Raw genomic sequence first — 19275 nt, 5'->3', positions numbered from 1 at the left:
AATGTATAAAGCATGGCCACCACAGACTGCAGTTAATATTCCATAGTTGAGAATTTGCACTTACTCGACAGCAGTCAATGTGGTCGATTGGTGCTTGAATTTTTATCAACTAGGCAGAAGGCACCATGCCGTCTGATAGTATTCCTGTGGAACTAAAACTAGAACATGGTGAAAAATTCTGATAAATATGCATAAAATTTGAGAACTATCAATCTGCATGGTCTGACGGCAAATAAAAAATACAAAATCGAAACAACAACTTTTAAAAGCAATGTCTGAATTGGGTGCCAGAACCAAGGTGTACAGCAGGGGTCACCAAACTGTTCCGGAAAGGGCAGCAGTGGGTGCGGATTTTTGTTCAGTCAGACACACTAAGTTTACCCAAACAGGTGTCATCTGAAACAAGCAGTATCTGACTGACATTGACTGATCTCAGATTACCTGCTCAGATTACCTGGTTGGAGGAGCTGTCAAGATTAGATTGGTTGGAACAAAAACACTTGGCAGCTGTTGTCAAAACTTTCTTTACATCAGCCATGATTATCTCAGAAAAAACACTGCAGTTTTAGTAACTGCCATCTATGAATTGAAATAAAAGTATGAAAAGTAGCAACACTGACGAGAGACAGAGTCTTTAATTGCTAAGGCATTCAGCCATTTTCAAAGTGCCTGAAGGGAAAATGCAGCTGTCCAGTTTACAGACGTCACACCTTGGTGCCTCTTTTAATCATACTGCTGCGACAACAAAGGCTCATGAAACCCATCTTGCTGTTGTTTCTCAGGTGCCTGGCTTTGAAGACAGTAGCATCAGTCTCCAGTGTGGAGATGATGCACACGTGAAAGCTTTAATTATCATCCCCTCCTCCAGAGGACAGTAACGATTTTTCATTTGAAATTGTTTGGACAACGACATGCCATTTAGCTGTGGACTAATTATCAATCCCCAGCCTTGTTTTTTTTTTTTTCTTTTTTCAACTGATTTATGCCACAAACTGTTTGGGCCCTTCTGATTGATTTTCAATGTTCTGTGAGGTGTGAGGATGTTTCCAGACAGTGAGGTTGATGCTGAGATTAACCTGAACATAGCCACCCATTTAAGAGGAGATGCAAAAGGAGTGACAGTTTTACTCTCTATTTTATCATTATTATTAGGAAAACAGCTAATTGAGAAATATATACAGAAACTCAGCACGTTAAATGAGTTTGATAATACACCTAGCTCCATCCCAGGGTTGCTTGAACGGCAGCCAGTTTTTAAATTACCATAGGGTTCGGATTCAGTTTGCATCTTCCAGAGGGTCAAAACAGTGTTCATGCTTCAGTTGTGGCAAAGAACACACAAGGTTGGGTGAAAGAAATGAATGAATGTATTTAAAGGGAATTAAAGCTGAAGTACAACTGCAACTACCAATGAGCGAGCGCATATGATCAAACAACAATTGGTGGTGAAAAGCAAAGTGTGGCTATTCTGTCTATGTCACTGATTCCATTTTTCAACAAACCAAGTCATCTTAACTTGTTGTACTAGGCCGGCTGTTGTCCAGCATTATAGAAACCAAGACCTCCTTTGTACTCTGAAGCAATTTAAAAATAATCCACTGCCCTACTGATGAGTCAAGGCGCCCCCGCGTGTGGACAGGTCATTAAGTATTCCTTGTTTGAGCTCACTGTTCAAATGGCAGGTCACTGGAGACTGATTTGTTGTGCGGGTATTGAATAGTCAGTTAAATGGAAGTGCGTTTACTCCAAACAAATATTTTTCATTGACCTCATATATTTATCATTGAGCGTGGACCCCAGGGCGAGGCGAGCGGACTCATTAGAAAACCCACAGATGTAATCCAGCAACAAAGCCAGGAGAGGGATGCTGTTTACCACAGAGAATCAGAGCGATGGGAACTGTTTGGGTCAGTCTCAGGTCTCATTAGAGAGTGGAGCAAAGAACCAACGGACAATAAAGACCCTCAGTATCACTAGGAACAGATCATTAAAGTCCAATCTTCACAGCAAACTCAATCATCATTGACACTAACTCAGTCCTTGCTAGAAGAAGACCTGCTTATTTCATTGTGAAGCAAACCGCAGGAGGACAAATATAAAAGTGTCAAATAGTGTTTTTATTTAATATATGAATAATATATGAATTACGTTCAAGCAGAATATAGTTTCAGACACAATAATTAGTACAAGCATATTTGTTTAAAAATGTAAGTCTGTTCACCCCTGAATATTTAGCTCTTTATATCCCTATGACCCTTTTCAAGCTACAACCTTTTCAAATCGGAATATAAAAGTGGAAAGTGGAATATATCATCAAAAAAAAAAAAAAAAAAAACTTGCCTATATATATATGTGTATATATATATATATATATATATATATATATATATATATATATATATATATATATATATATATATATATATATATATATATATATATATATATATATATATATATATATATATATTTGACTTTATAAACCCATCCAATATATTCATTGAAACAGATGAAAGTCAGCAACAATATTTGAAAACTATTTATCTGGGATTCCTCACCCGATCACACAAACAAATCTTAAATCAAACCAGACAAGCAGGGTCAGCTTTCATTTGGCATTGGCTTTTGTTAGGCGTGCGTTTCCTCTCAGAAGTAATAATATGTGTTTGTTTTCAAAGAAATGGGAAGCACAACGCCACCGGCTGGTAAATAGGAAAATATAGTATTTCCATTTGAGGCAACCAAAGGGTCAGTGGACAACAGAGCGATGTCTGCTCAGCCAGTGATATGATGGCAAAGGACAGCAGAAAACAATAGCTAATGAATAGTAATGTTTCTGTCTGTTGTGTCCACAGGTGTTGGTTTTCAAACTATGGACTGCACCTAGTGATATGGATATTGTTAAACATTTATATAGAGAATTGCAGTTTGTTCTTTAAAAAAATGCTTTTTATCAGCTTACGAGGTAACTGGAACAACACAGCAGTGGAAAGGTGACATCAATAAAAACCTATGGTCTCTTGACCACTTTTTATTTGTAATTCATGTTTGGGAGCAGTCATGTTTTGCCATACTTGTGAGTGCTGAGTCTTGACAAGCCACCTTCTTGTCAGGACATTTAGGCTATTACCGTCAAACAAACCTCAGTTTCTCTGACTGCAATCCTATTAAACTATCTTGGTCGATCTTCCAATAAGCATGTGAGGTGCCATCACCCTCAACAGCAAGCACAGTAACGGTGACTTCACCTGATGCTCTGCAGCCCAGTCAACCAATCACAGTCATTGCTCACTATATTATGGACTTTTTAAACGTGCTTCATGCTGCTAAGATTGAGCCACGTCTCATCAGACCAATGAAATTATTGGAGTTTTGTTGACATTAAAGTGTTTAAACAAGTGTTCAAACAAATATATCCTAGTGAAGTCCTTTCTGGGGAAAACACTCCCTTGTCCCCACCGGACCGCAAAAGGTTAAGCCTCAATTTCAGGATGAGGGCTTCACAATCATTGGGTCATTATAATTGAGGTTACGTTTGGTTTCAGAGTCCTGACTACATTAAGCCATTTGTTTTGGATTGTTAAGTTTCATTGGTGAGAGGGTGGTAAAAGCATTATGTCAATGAGAGTCAAAACAGGATTGAAAAACAAGGATAGAAATATGTGTGTCTATGTGAGTGTGCTTAGTTGGTTCCTATTTTAATTAATTAATTAATTTTTTTTCTAATCATTTCTTCACCAATACATTCATTTCACAAAATGAAACCTCACATCTTCCCACACACAATACTATACTAAATACAAGTGTACATTCATTTTAATACAATACTATGAAATGTCACTTCTGTGGCACAAAATGCTGACTGCTATGTACTATTCTTTGTGATAGTCCTGTGCCCATTTTTATTCAGGTTTGGTCGAGAGCTATGTACTTACTACAGATGGTAACAAGTGTGATGTCCAAAATTAAGAGGCATTCACAAATATGAGCTGGTTGGACTGAAGTCAGTGCTTGATCAACTTTTAATATACTTTCCATCGTTTCTTCTTATACCTCACTGAACTGATTTGAAGCCTGAAATGCATTGAAGACAACCTGTATAATCTTCTCATGAACCTGCGTTTGTTTTCATTAGATTTTTCATAATAGCTCTTTTTAAAAAATTCACTGGTGCCAACATTCTGCCGCCGCAAGTTGTATGGGACAAAACTGCATTCTGCATGGTCACCACTTGATGGAGACCTAAGAGGGGTTGAAAAGGTCACAAATTGTCATTTCAGTGGTTCAAAAGACTGAAAAACATCAAATGAATGTCGGAATGAGGCAGGATTACATAATGTCCCGTTAAAACCGCATTAAGAATAAGGGCTGATGCGGAGCTTGGCAGCTGTGGTGATTTACAAAGGACATCAGTTTGCTGCTTAGAATTATTGAGGCAGAACACGGCGAACTGATCATTTCTGTGAAACACCAAGTGAAAATAAAACTTTCAGGTGCTTTTAGGTGAGTCACTCCTCAAGACTGTCTGACGGCACATGGCGTGGTTCTGTTGGATGAGTCACAAGGAAGCTGCAGATCTGCTGCAGATTCCCAGAGCGCTTCACGCCTCAGCTAAGCTCAAGATTATAAAAGAGAGTCAGAGTTTGACCAAAGGAGTAGTTAAAGAGACAGATAAAATATGTTGTTAAACACACTGTACATGTAAAAATCTGTAATACTTTTGGTGACCCTAACTGACCCAGTTGTGTGTCCTTGTGAGGACAATTCTAACCACAAGTGAGACAGAAAGTCACAGGATATCAGGGTCATAATTGTGGACCTCTCTAACAATTGTTCCTCAATAAATAATAAGAACAATAAACACCATGGGATTCTTTGATGTGAAATGTGGGACTCAAACCAAGAACGAGAGAAAATGACAGTGTGAAGAGGCTGGGTGGTGCTGGTCAGTCAGACAGTTAATGATGAGAGGACAAAGGGTGGAAGCTTTTACAAGCTTTAGAACACCGTCCCAGCTGAACTGAAAGCAATTTCACTGAAAAAATGCCAATAATGCAGCTTGTTCTTCTTCAGGTGGGAAGCCATGTTTTATTTACATCAATTCAAAACTTTTGTGAAAAGTTCTGTGCAAATAAGGAACCTGAGGTTCCCGAAATGTTTTCAAAATGTCAAGGAGGCGATCGTCTCCTGACAGGCCTCGTGAATTTAGGGAGACTCCTTCCTTCAAACACTTGCGCACACACACGAAGATCTCCGACAAAAATCATCACAGAGTGTGAGTCACATTGTTTGCAGCTAAAAACAGCAGCCGCTAATGCATGAAAACACACATTTATCTCCACAGTTCTCTGCGTGCCAATTGAGGGTCACCCACTAATCACATCATCGGGGAAGATGATGAACGGAAATACAACTGTACAGTGACACAATTCCTGTTGCGACTTCAGACGCCTCTTCTATCAATTGCAAAAGCATAGTGAGTCAACAGCAGCGTACGGCAGAATGAAAGCCATCACACCTCAAAGGATGTTGTGTCTTGGTGTAGGAGGACAGCAAGATCTGGAGGAATCCATTTTCCGCTCGTCTCAAACTGCCTTCACATTTTTTTTCTGCCAGATGAAAGAGCTGGGACGCCTAAACTTCTATCTCTATAGTTTTGCACTCCACGGCTATAAGGATGCATGTTCAAAGTAAACCTCCTTAGAGAATCCTTGTCGATTTTTTTTTTGCCTTTCATCACCATACTTGACTTTCTTTATTTTTTCCTATTGGCACATTTATGGACACAGCCTGTACCATATAGTAATTACAGAACTAGATTACACCCCTGTGGAAAAAAAAAAAAGACCGCAGGAATATCTGCAAGGGTTCCACAGCAAGTACCAAACAAAAAAATGTAAAGATTACAATTTGGCTCACAGCTCACCAGTCATGAGCAGGAGTAAAACTGAGGACATGCTGCAACTCACTAAATGAACTTTTGGACTGCTGGAGCTGATTTGTTCATGGTGCTTGAGGGCTGTTACAAGAGTTGTTCTACATGTTGCTGTCAGTGTCTTGAGATACAGGTACATGTTCAACACTTAAGATCAGGGCGATGACTCTCCATGCGTAGCTAAACAGCAGAGAGCTCCCCACTGCTGCTTGGAATTAAAAGTGTGGACGTCCTGAGTGGCACAGTTTGGCTTCCTTGAAGTGAGCAAATTAACTTCTTTGACATAATGTCCTACATGCAGTGTTGCTCTCTTTTCACAGAGAAACACAGCAGGACAATGTCCGCTGAAATCTGCCCCAGACACAAACAAGTCATATGATACTACATTACAGCCAGTTTCTGTCTATAATATTTAAGCGCTAGCTGTTTCCGATTGTTTCTGTTTATTCAACTCAAATGACCTGGTGGGGAAAGCCATAAATTCTGTACTAGGATCAGCTATACATCTGATTTTCAGGACATTCCAATGACACAGTGAGCTGAGTTGTTCAGTCATTCTCTTTCAATTATTCAATCACTGGATAAATATGGCAGTAGTACAGTAGTTTGCAACTAACATGGGAGGATCAGTTGATGTCAAACAAACACAACACATTCAGGGGATTCTGTTCTGGCAATAAGCTACAATGGCTGCGCAGGAGAGCGGCTTGATCCTCTAAATGTCCATCTTTGATTTTAGAATTTTCACGACTCTAGAGTTTGACAGTGTACCTGTGGTCGATTTAGTGAGACGAATGTGCAACACCAGCATGTTGCCAGAGATGTTAACCGGAACAGCCTGGCTAATACAATATATGTGCAGGTGAGAAAACCCTGCTACTTTATATTTGGCATGTTGTGTTTTCGAAAACACAGATTCACCCCATGAGCAGGCCGACAAACAGGCCTCAAAGAGAACATTGTAACAAGCATTTTGAAAGCCTGAACTTGTAACTGTGGTCACTCTGTGTAATGACAAACTGACGGCAAGGACACAGCGATGGATGCATTACTGGAAGCATTAATCTAAATTAGGAAGAAATCCTTCCTTTCAGTGGTTTCGTGATTATTCACGTCCTCTGATGCCAAGCACGTATGAACAAATGGAAATATGTTCCATCCTCCACTGTTGCCACAACATGAGAGGGGTCCAGTTGAGGCGAGGCAAATGGAAATGTGGTCAGAATGAGCTGTGAGCTTATGAGAGCAGAACGTTGTGGGTTTGGCTTTAAATGAGCAAGTGTGGCTACTTCTTCAGCAAAGAAATCCCAACTAAGGCATTCTTTTAGAGAAAATAATACATCTTCATCATGTGATTCATTGCTTTTTACTGAGACAATAGCTGTGGTAAAAAGACTTGGGAGACCACTCTCCATAATGATGGTTCCACATGGTATGGGGGAAAAGATGAGCTCACGGAATGGTTAAAGCATATGGTGTTTCTAAATCTGCAAGTCACGCCTGGTTTTCACTGGCCTAAGGTCAAGCCCAGTTGGTTGTAATGTGAAACTCTGACGGACAAAGTGATGCAGCAAAGTCCTGGCAACTGTGGCGGACATCTGACATCCAGATGTTTTCAACCTTCTCTAATCTGCATCCAAGTGCAGCTTCACACAGGGCAGCTCATGTTTTCTCTCATGCTCTGCTATTTTATCCAGTCGTTCAATGTTGTTGGAAAACACATTTCTGACTACAGACTCTCACCTTTGCATTTCTGCAGCCACGAGACCACATACTTGAGGAGTTATTAGCATGCTGTCTATTGGGAACTTGAGGACACCAAGTCTTAATGGTGAGGGGTCAGAGCTAATCCTTACACATAGCAAAAACATAAAAAACATACTGTGACTTGGATTCATATCTGAAGAAGTGTGCCTCCTTATTCTGCACAGGAAAATGTCCCCATCAAAAACTAGTCAATGAGGTCCGAGTATCATAATCACTGGCTTACCTCCTAATGAGAATACTGTTGCGCAGGAGGAATATTTAGTCATGTTTCACAGGATTGTACTGCCCTCCTTCAGGTTTCTGAAATTCAACTTCTTCCCATGCTTGTCCTTCTTTGGGAGCTGCCCTCACAACCACCTTCCCTGAACTACCGTTTCAATCATCTCATCACTTTGATCGGTAGCGTCAAGATCTTCAATTTGGTCTTCGCCTGAAATAGACTGTTTATTCTCTGTGTTTTCCCTAACATGGTGAATCCTTTTTAAATCACCCGAGTTACAACACAACCACGTCCGCCTTTTATTTTGGAAAAACTTTCAGCTGATTCCCACTTTTATGCCAGTCAATATTGCTTTCTTAGTGAACCTTTTTTTATACACAGAGATGATGGGAAATCCAGCATCAAGTCCCAAGTTATTGACCCGCTTTGTATGTGTGTTCTTGAGAATTTGTGTTCTTTTTAAAACATTTTCTTCCATGATTCTATTGTGATCCATCGCCACTCATCAACCACCTTGACAAGACACAAATACAGTACATTAATGCTTTTGTCATCCGTATTTGTTCTCAGTCTTGGACCTGGTCATAGCCGTGACTCATTCTTGCCCACTCTAAGTCCTAGTTATGGTTTGCACTTGACATTGTGACATTTTGAATGGATCTTGTGTTAGGTGGTCTTGACTGCGACAATGCTCATTACACACTGGGCTAACACGGTGTCCACTAGACAACATGTTTCCATCCCTGTCCCCAATCAACCTCACCTGCTGCCCATCCTGAACACAGCTTGCTCCACTCTAAGCTCCTCCATCAGCCTACTGCCTCTCTCTTTGGCCTTCCTCAATACCCCAAGTAGCCCTGTCTACACTTGCCACCTCTCTTTTTTCCCCACATTGTCTTTGCCTTGCTTATTTCCAGAAAACCCTGAGGTTCAACCGCAAAGTCTCCCTTTGTCATTTAACAGTATTTATAAACGTCTCTGGCTTGACTCTCAATTGCATTCAATGCTCACTGAAGGAAAGGGGCGGGAAGACGTTTCAACAAACACATTCTATTTGTGAATGAGTCGTCATGTCCATGCATGTCTTCACTGATTCCACATCTATGACTAATGACTACGTGCTTCGCCTGTTCTCATGTAAGCGTTTGCACACACATTATTTGACGGATATAAATAATCATGCATTCAGTGACAGAACACTGTTATTTACAGCAGCTGGCTGAAGCTGCTTCACGCAACAGTACGGGAAGCGTTTGAATCAGCTTCCAAAATACGACCAGAACAACGTATTTTGGAAGCTGAATATCAGCTTTTGGAAGCTGGATACCAGCTTTTGGTATCCAACTGACACAGACACAAATATTAGATTTTACTAGGGAATGACATTCCTCATTTAGTTAGTTTAATTTCTTTAAAGTTCTGCAGCTCACAGAAATGTCACAAAAAATCTTTTACAAGTTTTGTGTTGGTACCTTCTCCAAGTATCCACATGAACTGTCTGAGACAAGCTTTTCTGCCACGATGACAATAAAGGAATATGGGTGTCACACAAAAATTGACATATTCTATTGTTATTTATTGTTGTTTATGATGTTATTTGAATCATGATGACAAACTAATACCTAGCTTCAATTTCTGTTTCACTAAATGAATGCTTCTTTTGATCGGAATGATTCATTTAGATGGCATCATGCAGAATACTCTATGTTAGAGTATTGTTACGTCAGCAAGCATTTCAGGATAAGAGTCTCCTGAAATGCTTGCTGAGTCTGAGAATGGCGCTAATGATTTACCACATTGCTTCTTCTTTTTACATTTCTGAACGGAGACGTGTAAGCACTCCTTCTGAAAAAAAGTGAAAATTAGAGGTGGGAATTCGCAGGATTCATTTCAAATTTTTCAAAATGATCGACACAAATAACATGCTAATCGTGTTTCCATTTACTTTGGCAGCTAACATATTTCAGGGTACCCATTCCAGGCGCAAACCATTTTAAAATGTGACGACATTACCAAAACATGCATGAAGTACATACATGACACTAAATGAAACTTGGCCCTGAGCCTGAGTAAAACCAATGGTTGATTTTATTTTATTTTATTTTTTTACTACCTCCCCCAGTAAAAATACTTTGTACTATGGTCAAAGGTGTTCCCTTTTTGTGTATATCTTGCAGACATCTAACTTTATTAACTACTTTGTGGTAGCTTCAGTTGCTGCTGTGTGGATTGTCTGTCAGTAAAATCATAAAATGTCTGGTTGGATATGATATAGTGGGGATAAGGAACATAAAGATCAAATGAAGGCATGTCGTGTTGACTCAAAACTTGATGTATCCATAATCCATAAATATATATAAATACATATGAATTGCCAACCCTCAGTTTTATGTACCTCATCGGAGAAGAAGAGAGGGAGCTGCTTTGTCTGGAACTGCCCTGGGGAGTCGCCATTCTTCGGTTAAACGGTCACCTAAAACAGACACAACTCACCATTAGTCATCTTCTCATTTCTGCCCATATGTAAAACACTCAGTCAATCGCGAAAGGATCATTGCAGATTAAATAGTCTCATGCAACAGTAGCCACATGAACACAGGATAAATGTAGCGTCTTGCTGGCTGTGACGCTGCCTCTTGATACACTACAATATTGATCCGCCTCCAAACATTCTATTCTTGTCCTTCTTTTTTTCCCTTTCCACCCAAGTAATTCAATTATCAATAAAGCTCTCTGTTTTAAATAGCAGTGAGCAGTGAGTATGCCAGCGGTATAATATTTCTTATCATCTAATTTATTGGCTGGCTGCCATCCAGTGACTTTGAGTCGGGCAGACCCGGGTGACGCTCTTAAGTGCTTGCAGCTTTATTCTGCCATTTATTGATGTATCCCATTTGGATTAGTCCATTTCCAATCTGGAGAAGCTGTGGAAGTCCATGCGCTTGGGCCAAACTTTAATCCTTTTAGCTGTTGAAATCCTGCAGCAGTGTAGCTTCAGAATTCATTCTTAGTAATAACAATTAGCAGGTTGCTCTGACATGACTACACTCACACAGCCTGCCTTTACCTAATGCTGCACAGTGCGGAGCGATCAATAGAGACAAGCGGAAGAACCTTCATTACAAGCGAGGCTGTAGTCATTACTCTATTGTTTTGGAAAACATGCGTATCAGTCACTTCCCAGTAGTGTCTTTGTCACGAGTCCTATGGTCTGCTAGGAGCCAATGTCAGTCTCTCCTAAGGTTTCCATCCCAAAAGTGCTGGGTTGCCTGACCGCAGCAGAATTGCATTAGTGACGCTGATCATCTTCAACAAGCCTGTCTCCATTCCACATCCTGTCTCCTTTGACTAAAGGCATGTTATTTTGAAATTATCAACATATATACATTCTAACATTTTCCATTTCAAACCATGTCGGCATCCATTGACCGTGACCACCACCGTGCCTATTTTCAGAGAAAGCCTGAGAGGGTAGCTAAAGTGAGACACAGTTGAGTTGGGTGAGAAAAGTTCTGGTCAAGAATAGGAAACCAAAGAATGATATAACTTCAGCATCACGGTCTGACAATTGAGCTGTAGATGAAATTTACTGGCCTGAAACTTGACCATGGGGGTCAGAACCAACAATGCTGAAATCGGTCAGGTTCCATGAGAGATCCTTGAACGCGCCAAGCCCTCTTGTGTGGATTACCATCGAAATAGAGATGAGTCGTGAGGTGCAGCTAATCATGCAGTTCAGAGGCGTTAAGGACCACTTGAGTGGGATTGGTAATTCTGAGTGGAGTACAACACATTTTAGGAAAACTTTGCAGACAAATGTGTATCAGCCACTGCGACAGCGCCAAAGCATCCTCAAAAGAGGCAGTGGTATACTGAGTAGTAAAAGGTTTAATGCAGCCTGTGCTAATTTTCCTGCTGAGGTGGACATTTCTTTTTGTGTCTGTGAAGAAACCCGAGTGGACTTGTGCTTCCCAATCACCCTACCCCCATTTTGTTTCTGTGAAGAATGTGGTGGTACTTCGGTAAGCCACACAAAGGACGCCACTGTCTTAGCCCCGAGTCACATGCAGGGTAGCAAAACAAGCACTCAGCCAGGGACTTGGCTTGGGTATGGATTCCATGCTCGCTAGACTACTGATTTTTATTCTTTGCATGTGTGTAGAGGAGGTTTAAATATCCCGCAGTGATTTGGCACATGTTTCCGTCACTCGTCATCAAGTCTCAATGTTATATGAAAAGACTGCAAGGAAAACACAAATCAGCAGTTACTAGGTTCATACTTGTGCTTGTTCCAAAGCAAACCTCTCCTGTTCATTCAGTGTTAACACACGCCTTCACGAATGATGTGCCCAATAATGCTTCGCTATCTTTGGATTTAATATAACCAAAAGAAGACCTGGTGCCTTTAGTGCGACCGAAGAGATGAGCAAGATCAATCCATGAATTGTGCCTGAAATGCTATCTATTGCTAAGTCCTTCTTGGGTCACCTGTGAGACTTTTGAAGAGTTTGAGACGTTGGACTCCCAGTCAGTGTGCCAAATTTACAATGATGTGGCCATGGAAGTTTAGGTAACAGTCTTCTGGTAACAAGTAACCCTTATATAATCATAGAATTCTTCTGTTTCCACTTGAATATGTGCATTTCCACATGAGTTCCTCAATGCGGGCTGCCTGAGAAGATAAGGGTGGTGAAGCTTCACTGGTCTCAATTATACACTGATTTTTCAGTCAGTGGTTTGAAAAACTGATGCATCATAACCTGTTACTTCTTTGAATATTATGTTTTTTTGTTTAACCTTTTAACCCGATACGTATATATTTTGGAGGCCGATCAGCTTCATGTACTTGGATGGACTTAATTGGCATTCTTATGAATCATGACAAACCCATCAAACATTGATATGGACCACCAATTAATCTGCTGGTGTTTATCCAGAAATATGTAAATTCTTTTCATGAGCTCGTGTTTACCAATAGTCATGCTTGACTGTTTTTAAAGTGCCTATAATAGTCACCTATTATCAGCCGCGATGCTCCTGCACCCATTGTATCTTTAGGTTACATCAGCACATGCCAAGGTCACATACATTTCAAGAAATCATTGACAAACGAAAATGTTTTTTCTTCACACTTTGGAACAAGAGAAAATGCTTTCCATTGTTGACTGACTAGTTGCCGTGCCAACTAGTGGGTGCGGTAGGTGCCTAATAGATGACATGTAAGATTTATCCAAACTCTGTTTTTACAAGGGGGTATGTGTGCTGACCTTGAGTTATTAGTCTTTCTAATGGAGCTGATGGGGTTCTATTTTGTTGCATAGAAAAATAGATACTGTTAATATACTACGTTAACACCACCACTAGTCCTTTACTTTGCTGCATAATTCCACAAAGCGCCAAAGATTTATTGTTTTGTACCTCAGAGTTTGAGTCCCCGTGCAATGATAACTTTCCACATCTCTTTGTAATCATCTGAGGTCCAGCAGACAGACAGACTGGTCTCGAAACCACCAAGCTGAACACAGTAACTGGTCTGCACAAAACAACACGCTCATGTGGTTTGGCTGCCACACCGAACAACAGAAGAAAAAAAGCAGCTTTGAGGAAATCAGGAAAAATAATTCAGCATAGCCACTCACCAGTGGAGAAGCCAAAATAGCTTTTTATTTAGGTAATGCAGTTCACTGACGCGTTTTGGATCTTGATCGAGCTGCTAAACAGATTCCGGTAAAACTTTGTGCAGGGAAACTTCCAGCAGTGTTCGTCTTATATTGAAGAGACTTCGAATGCTGTGACATTTAAATATGGAAAAAAGATCAGTTGTGTGTTGTACAAATGCTGTAATTGAGCGTCACCACAGAGGGATGACAATCAGCTGGATGTGCTGAACCACGGAGCAGACATTCCCCTCCCACACAATTGAGTTGAAAGTCGACCCTTGTTCTCTGTGACAAAGGAGCTGCGTATCAGAGTTGGCCCGGAGTGCATCTTTGCTACCGTTGGAGTCATGACAAGAGTTTAAGGACTGGAATATTATGGCAAATAAGATAATCACGATTATTTTTCAATGATTTATGTTTTAAGATCATTGTTATAATATCATTGACTTTACTCAGCATGGAACTACCATAAAGCAATCAAAACAATGTGTAAAATATAAAACAATTTCACCTTCATCATGTAGCTCTTAAAGGTTTTTATCGAGAAACACCAATCTGGATGTGAGGATGTTGTAAGCTGTGATTTCACATTTCAGGAATTTTAAAGTCATTTTTCAAGAGATCAATAGAGAAGAAGTCACTCCTTTGATTGTAAAACTTCTATCTCTGAGCACTCTTCCTGCAGCCTGGCAGCACCGCTGTCTCAACTCCCAAATTATCATTGGTTTTCAGAAAATCTCCGACAAGCAGCAATCACTGCTGCTGTGACTCAGAACACTGCATGACAGTCTGCTGCAGGGAGGTTCTGAGGCTGAAAACGATGCCTCCATTGTACAGAGGACCGTGTTGTTACATGCACTCCCTTCTGCTGAGGAAGCTCACTCAGTGTAGGGGACTCACCATGTCTTCCAGAGTAGCTTCCCTCCAAGCAATTTTCACGGAGACAAGACAATATTTGGGTGAACCAGGACAGAATGAGAGCAGCTAAGGAGAAGGTTTTCATAATTGTATTAAATTGTACAAGGTCAATATAACGTCAATGTCAATACATAAGGGAGTTTGGGTTGTTCAAACTCCCCAAAGAGTGCCACTCTTTTTTGTTATTGTTTCCCTAACAGTGGAACGGAACAGTGACCATGTCTGACATCGTAGATTACTCAATAAAACCCATTATTTCTTGACATTTAATAATGGTGGTGTTGGTGTTTCATTGCACGGTGAGAATGCAAACAAATAGCAGCTTTGTCAAATAGTTGCATTGACATCACACAACACTCAAGATGACAAAACAGTTTTTCCCTGCCACAACATTGTACTTAGCAATTATCTCAGAGAATCTAAATTTAGAACATTCCTCATATAACACTGTCCTGACTTATTTAAAGGACAAGACGCTTTTGGCTGGACTTTAGTCCGTTCACACAGCAGCACTTATGACAGTTCCCAGAGAAAACTGCATCTCAGGGTTTTATCTGTTAGCAGGTTGGAAGAATTCTATGAACTGCTCCGTTGTTATTCTGGTCATGACACTCACACATCATTTCTCTTCTTACAGTAGCTTCTGATTGACTTCTGTTGAGAGGAGCTACTAAAGCCTCACTCTGACGTTGCTAAGCTGCTTTAAGAACCCTGTCGTCATCTGATTTCCTCCTCTGATATCGCTCATTGTTAAAAGGTTTCTTTGTTTGCATCCTGTCAAGAAAAAAACAAGAAAACAATCTTAGTAATTCCACGTTGGGAATGCGGATTAAGGGCATCAAATATGTTGATGACCATGTAGTTATAGCATTAATCACAGTAAGTAACCAAATCCTGACAGTCTATCATTCTGTAGCAATTCTAAATCAAAGCAGCCCCCTCAGTGTGACTCTAAAATAGTGAACATTGGATGTCCCGACTGAAACAAGAAAATCATTGTAGATCTTTTGATGTGCTTCAGAGAGTCCTTATTATTTCTGTGAGACGCTTCTCACAGGATGACCGACACATTCCAGATACACAAGTGACCCCTTTCTTGAACTGTGGTACTCTCTCACGACACAAACACTGAATCACAGTGAATCCTATGCTGTGCTAAAATGTTGAAAGAAAAATAGAAAGCTCATAATTGGTTGAAAGTTAGATTAAAATAAAAATGTGTTCCTGCCCTGCAGATGCAAAAGTCACTCTCATTTAGGGGTCATCAGATTACACTCTGCCTTGAGGCTTCTGGGAAACCACTTACATATGTTTAAAATCAACTTCATGAAATTAAATGTTTGACTCTGAAAGCAAAGGGTTGGACTGACTATTGGAGGTACATCCACATAATCACTGAGAAGGTATATTAAAACCATTCTGGTGAACCTCTTTGTCTCTTCCGCCTCTATGCCTGCAGCTGTTTTATTCATTAGAATTAACTCAATGAGACATTTACAGGTTGAGTTGGTGCTGGAGAAGAAGAGCAATATAAAACGCTTCACTTCAGTCTTCAGACAAAATAGTGTGTTTGAAGAGTGTGCGATTGAAGTTCAGAAGAAGGAAACAGCCGTATTTTATTTTCCAATAGTAAAGTCACAAGCTGCTCCTCTAGATGAAAGTCATTCATTTAACCTCAAAACTCATCGCTAGAGTTACAATTATCCTTGATGCATCAAATCTTCTTCACTCACTCTCATGAAATGTTGACGTTTCTTTCGGTCCTGGAGGACTTTTGCGTGGTCAGTCTTTTCACCAGGGTGTTGTGTGGTGGGAGCCAGCGTCACAACAAACATATGCTTTCTCCTGCTAATGTAGTACTCACAGTCTTACTCAGTGAAACATTGTCATAGGATACATGCGGCCAGTGCGTCTGTACTTCATCATCAAAATCACACATCATCAGTGAAGGTGGCTATGAGGAGTTTTAATGTTTACATTTCATTTGATGTTAGGTGATAAGATGCCACACACTCCTGCTTCCCCAATCCACCAGCATTAATCAGTGCAGGAGCTTGGTCAAGTTGTGTGAACTGTAATCTGTCATAAAAGGTGATGGGCTGATGAGACTTCATTAAACAGCATTGTAGGTTTCTAAATGATGCTAGGTGTCATTGAAATGGTTGCTCAAATAAAAAATAAAAATTGAGCAGAGAGTGCCATCTAGTGGGCTCAGAAAATATGGACAGTGTTTCATGAAGCCTCATCAGCCCATCACTATCAATAAGCAAACGTAAGTAAGATGACTGTCAAATGTTGAGCAGAAGACGCGCCAACAGAATGATTTACTGACTATAGTACAGGTACTCAAAAACTCCAGTTGAGTGAGGGTATTTTTACTTCATTACTAGTCAATTAAGTCCATTGTATATGAGTCCATGAATTATTTTTGAGGCTACATGAATTATGCAAAAACTCAGTGTCTCAATCATTAACTTGTTGGTTAAACTTGGCTGAAACATTTTCCAGCTGACATGTATAAACATTGTTATACATGTCAGTAATGTCACACCAAGTTCCGTGATACAGACCGAAAAAGTTCCTAAAACCAATGCTGTTCAGTATGTCTCAGTGTGGATTAAGCTGGTTCCACGGATGCAGTAGAAATGGGTTTGTGAGACACGTCCAGCAACAGTCACGTTTGTCGGTGACTATATCAAAACTATTTCACCCTGTCTTTTCTTCATGTCTACCCAATGCATTTGAATGAACTGTTGTTGGTTTTTTGTTGTTTTTTTTTTACCTTTTTTTTCAGTTTTTTAAACCATCATAGCTCATTTGAATTCATGTGAACAGTGACCCAAATATGACTATTACTCATGCTGAAACTGCTTTTGGCTGCTGTTTGTTGTAGGAACAACTAGGAAAAGATATAAAACACTCTTTATGCTGTGCAGATGGTCCCATAATTGATTAGCTCTTCTCACCTCTCCATTCCCCAAGAGTCTTACGTTTATTACAACTGCACGCAGTAATGGTGTTTTGTCCATCAGAAATGACTCTGCCAACGAACTAAATGTGAGCCAAATAAAGATGTCCTCCCAGTGCAACCTGATCAAAATGCATAAGAAGTTCTGTGATAGTTGCACAGTTGAGTTTGTAACAGCCTGGCAAAATATGTGCTGTCAGGAAATTGACACTTGATACGTACAGTTTCCAAAACAAGAGCAAAAGATAAAAATGAATGCAGCATTGAACAGCTCACTAGGGGTAATACAGTTCAGTGTGAGTTTGTTTGAGTCCACTGAGTCTGGCCTGACCTCCGCAGGTTTCCTTCAATTCATGATTTTGGAAAACTTTCCCCTCTCAGGCCTCAGGACTGGAACCTCTAATCAACTTGCAGAAAAGGAAGTCACATGCTGCTTAGGTGATGTTTCTAGGCAACAACGTGTCACTTGTGAAGGTCAGGTCATGTTTCACACACAATTACACAGAACACCTGCAAGCTAAATGACACAGTGTCATGAAGCTTCTGGAATCCATCATCGATGAATGATGACATACTGGCAAACTGCAGACATCCAGGAGACCACCGGACATTTTCTCCTCACAAATATCCAACCCAGAATTGCTACCCCACACGTCTGTTAAAATGAACACTCTGAATCCCCTGAACACCACACTCACTCCTTGAAAATGCTGCAAATGTTATAATTCAGGTATAAAATCGCAGCCATACCTTGTGGGAGCAAGAGAAATATCCAGATGCATTTTAAGCCACTTGCTGTCACTAATATACTGATGAGGAAAGCAGTTGGAGGCGAAAAGAGAGCAGCAAAGGGGAGCACCACACTTTGGGAGCAGCTCTGGCAGGGCAGAGAGTGAAGTGGATCCTGACACACTGGAGTTAAGTGGAGGGGATCATGTGGGTATCTGACACCGGAGACGCCGCGGCCGGCCTAACATCAGGAGCCGCTTAATAATGAATGACCAAGACTGGCGAGCAGAACACATGCACCACATGGCCAGCAGAATCATGCTGACATAATAAGAGACAGACACAGAGGACATGCTCAGGTAGAAGTGGAGTTCAAGGCTATAATCAGACCAAGCCACATGTTGGCACTGACTTAGTCTGTCATCATTTTAACCAGCACTTAGTCATGGGGTTTAAATACATTCTACAATCAGATTTCACTCACCGTTAAACTCCTTATATTTGTTGTTGCCAAGTAGCACACACCACAAAAATATCATGCCACAACAATCACTGGAATCGAGATCAATACTATTTCAGGCTTCTATCTTCCTTGTTGTGTTTGGTTTTGTTTTGTTTTGTTTTGTTTTGTTTCTTTCAAAAAGCCAAAAGATTTTCCCAAACACGGTCACAATTCTTTTTGTTGTAAAAAAGATTTTATATTCATATTCATTTAATTATGATAATATATAGCCTTTCTTTTGTCGGACCTCCTCTTGTTTTGTATCTTTTTGTATCATTTTGTATTGTTTTGTATTGTTTCGTTTTTGTATCCACTTGAAACCTTCAGTTTCCCTCCAACATGATGCTCTGTTCAACCGGTTAATTTCACAGACTGAGATTCCGTGAGCAAGTTGCAATGGACTCAGTGGAAGCTAGCCATAGCAAGGAAGAGTTCAAAATCTGTGGTGGTGCTCGATATTCCAGATGTGAAAGGACCACAACCATGACCAGAGCAGAGTAGCAGACCTAGGATTAAATAACCTTCAACAAAAGAGAACTGTGTTGAGGTTGAACATCCACATAGAAGATACTTGCA

The 19275-nt window shown here is 40.3% G+C and overlaps 1 protein-coding gene across 3 annotated transcripts in view; it reads right to left on the bottom strand.

Moving 5' to 3' along the window:
* LOC128770880 (protein inscuteable homolog) overlaps positions 1–18359 on the bottom strand; it is a 33086-nt gene extending 14727 nt beyond the window's left edge. Inside the window, exons 1-2 of one of the 3 annotated variants that reach the window (XM_053885821.1) lie at positions 18219–18359; positions 10318–10395 (exon numbers count right to left, since the gene is read on the bottom strand). In XM_053885821.1, the coding sequence (XP_053741796.1) occupies positions 10318–10376 (59 nt within the window). In that variant the 5' untranslated portion in view covers positions 10377–10395; positions 18219–18359. Of the gene's footprint in view, positions 1–10317; positions 10396–13340; positions 13374–13561; positions 13700–18218 lie in introns of those variants that run through there. The other 2 variants (XM_053885820.1, XM_053885822.1) reach the window with 2 other exon arrangements.
* Positions 18360–19275: the final 916 nt, after the last annotated feature.

The sequence above is a fragment of the Synchiropus splendidus genome, chromosome 14 (genome assembly GCF_027744825.2).
Source record: "Synchiropus splendidus isolate RoL2022-P1 chromosome 14, RoL_Sspl_1.0, whole genome shotgun sequence".
NCBI classification, from domain to species: Eukaryota; Metazoa; Chordata; class Actinopteri; order Syngnathiformes; family Callionymidae; genus Synchiropus; species Synchiropus splendidus.
This window is presented reverse-complemented; position numbering and strand designations above follow the sequence as displayed.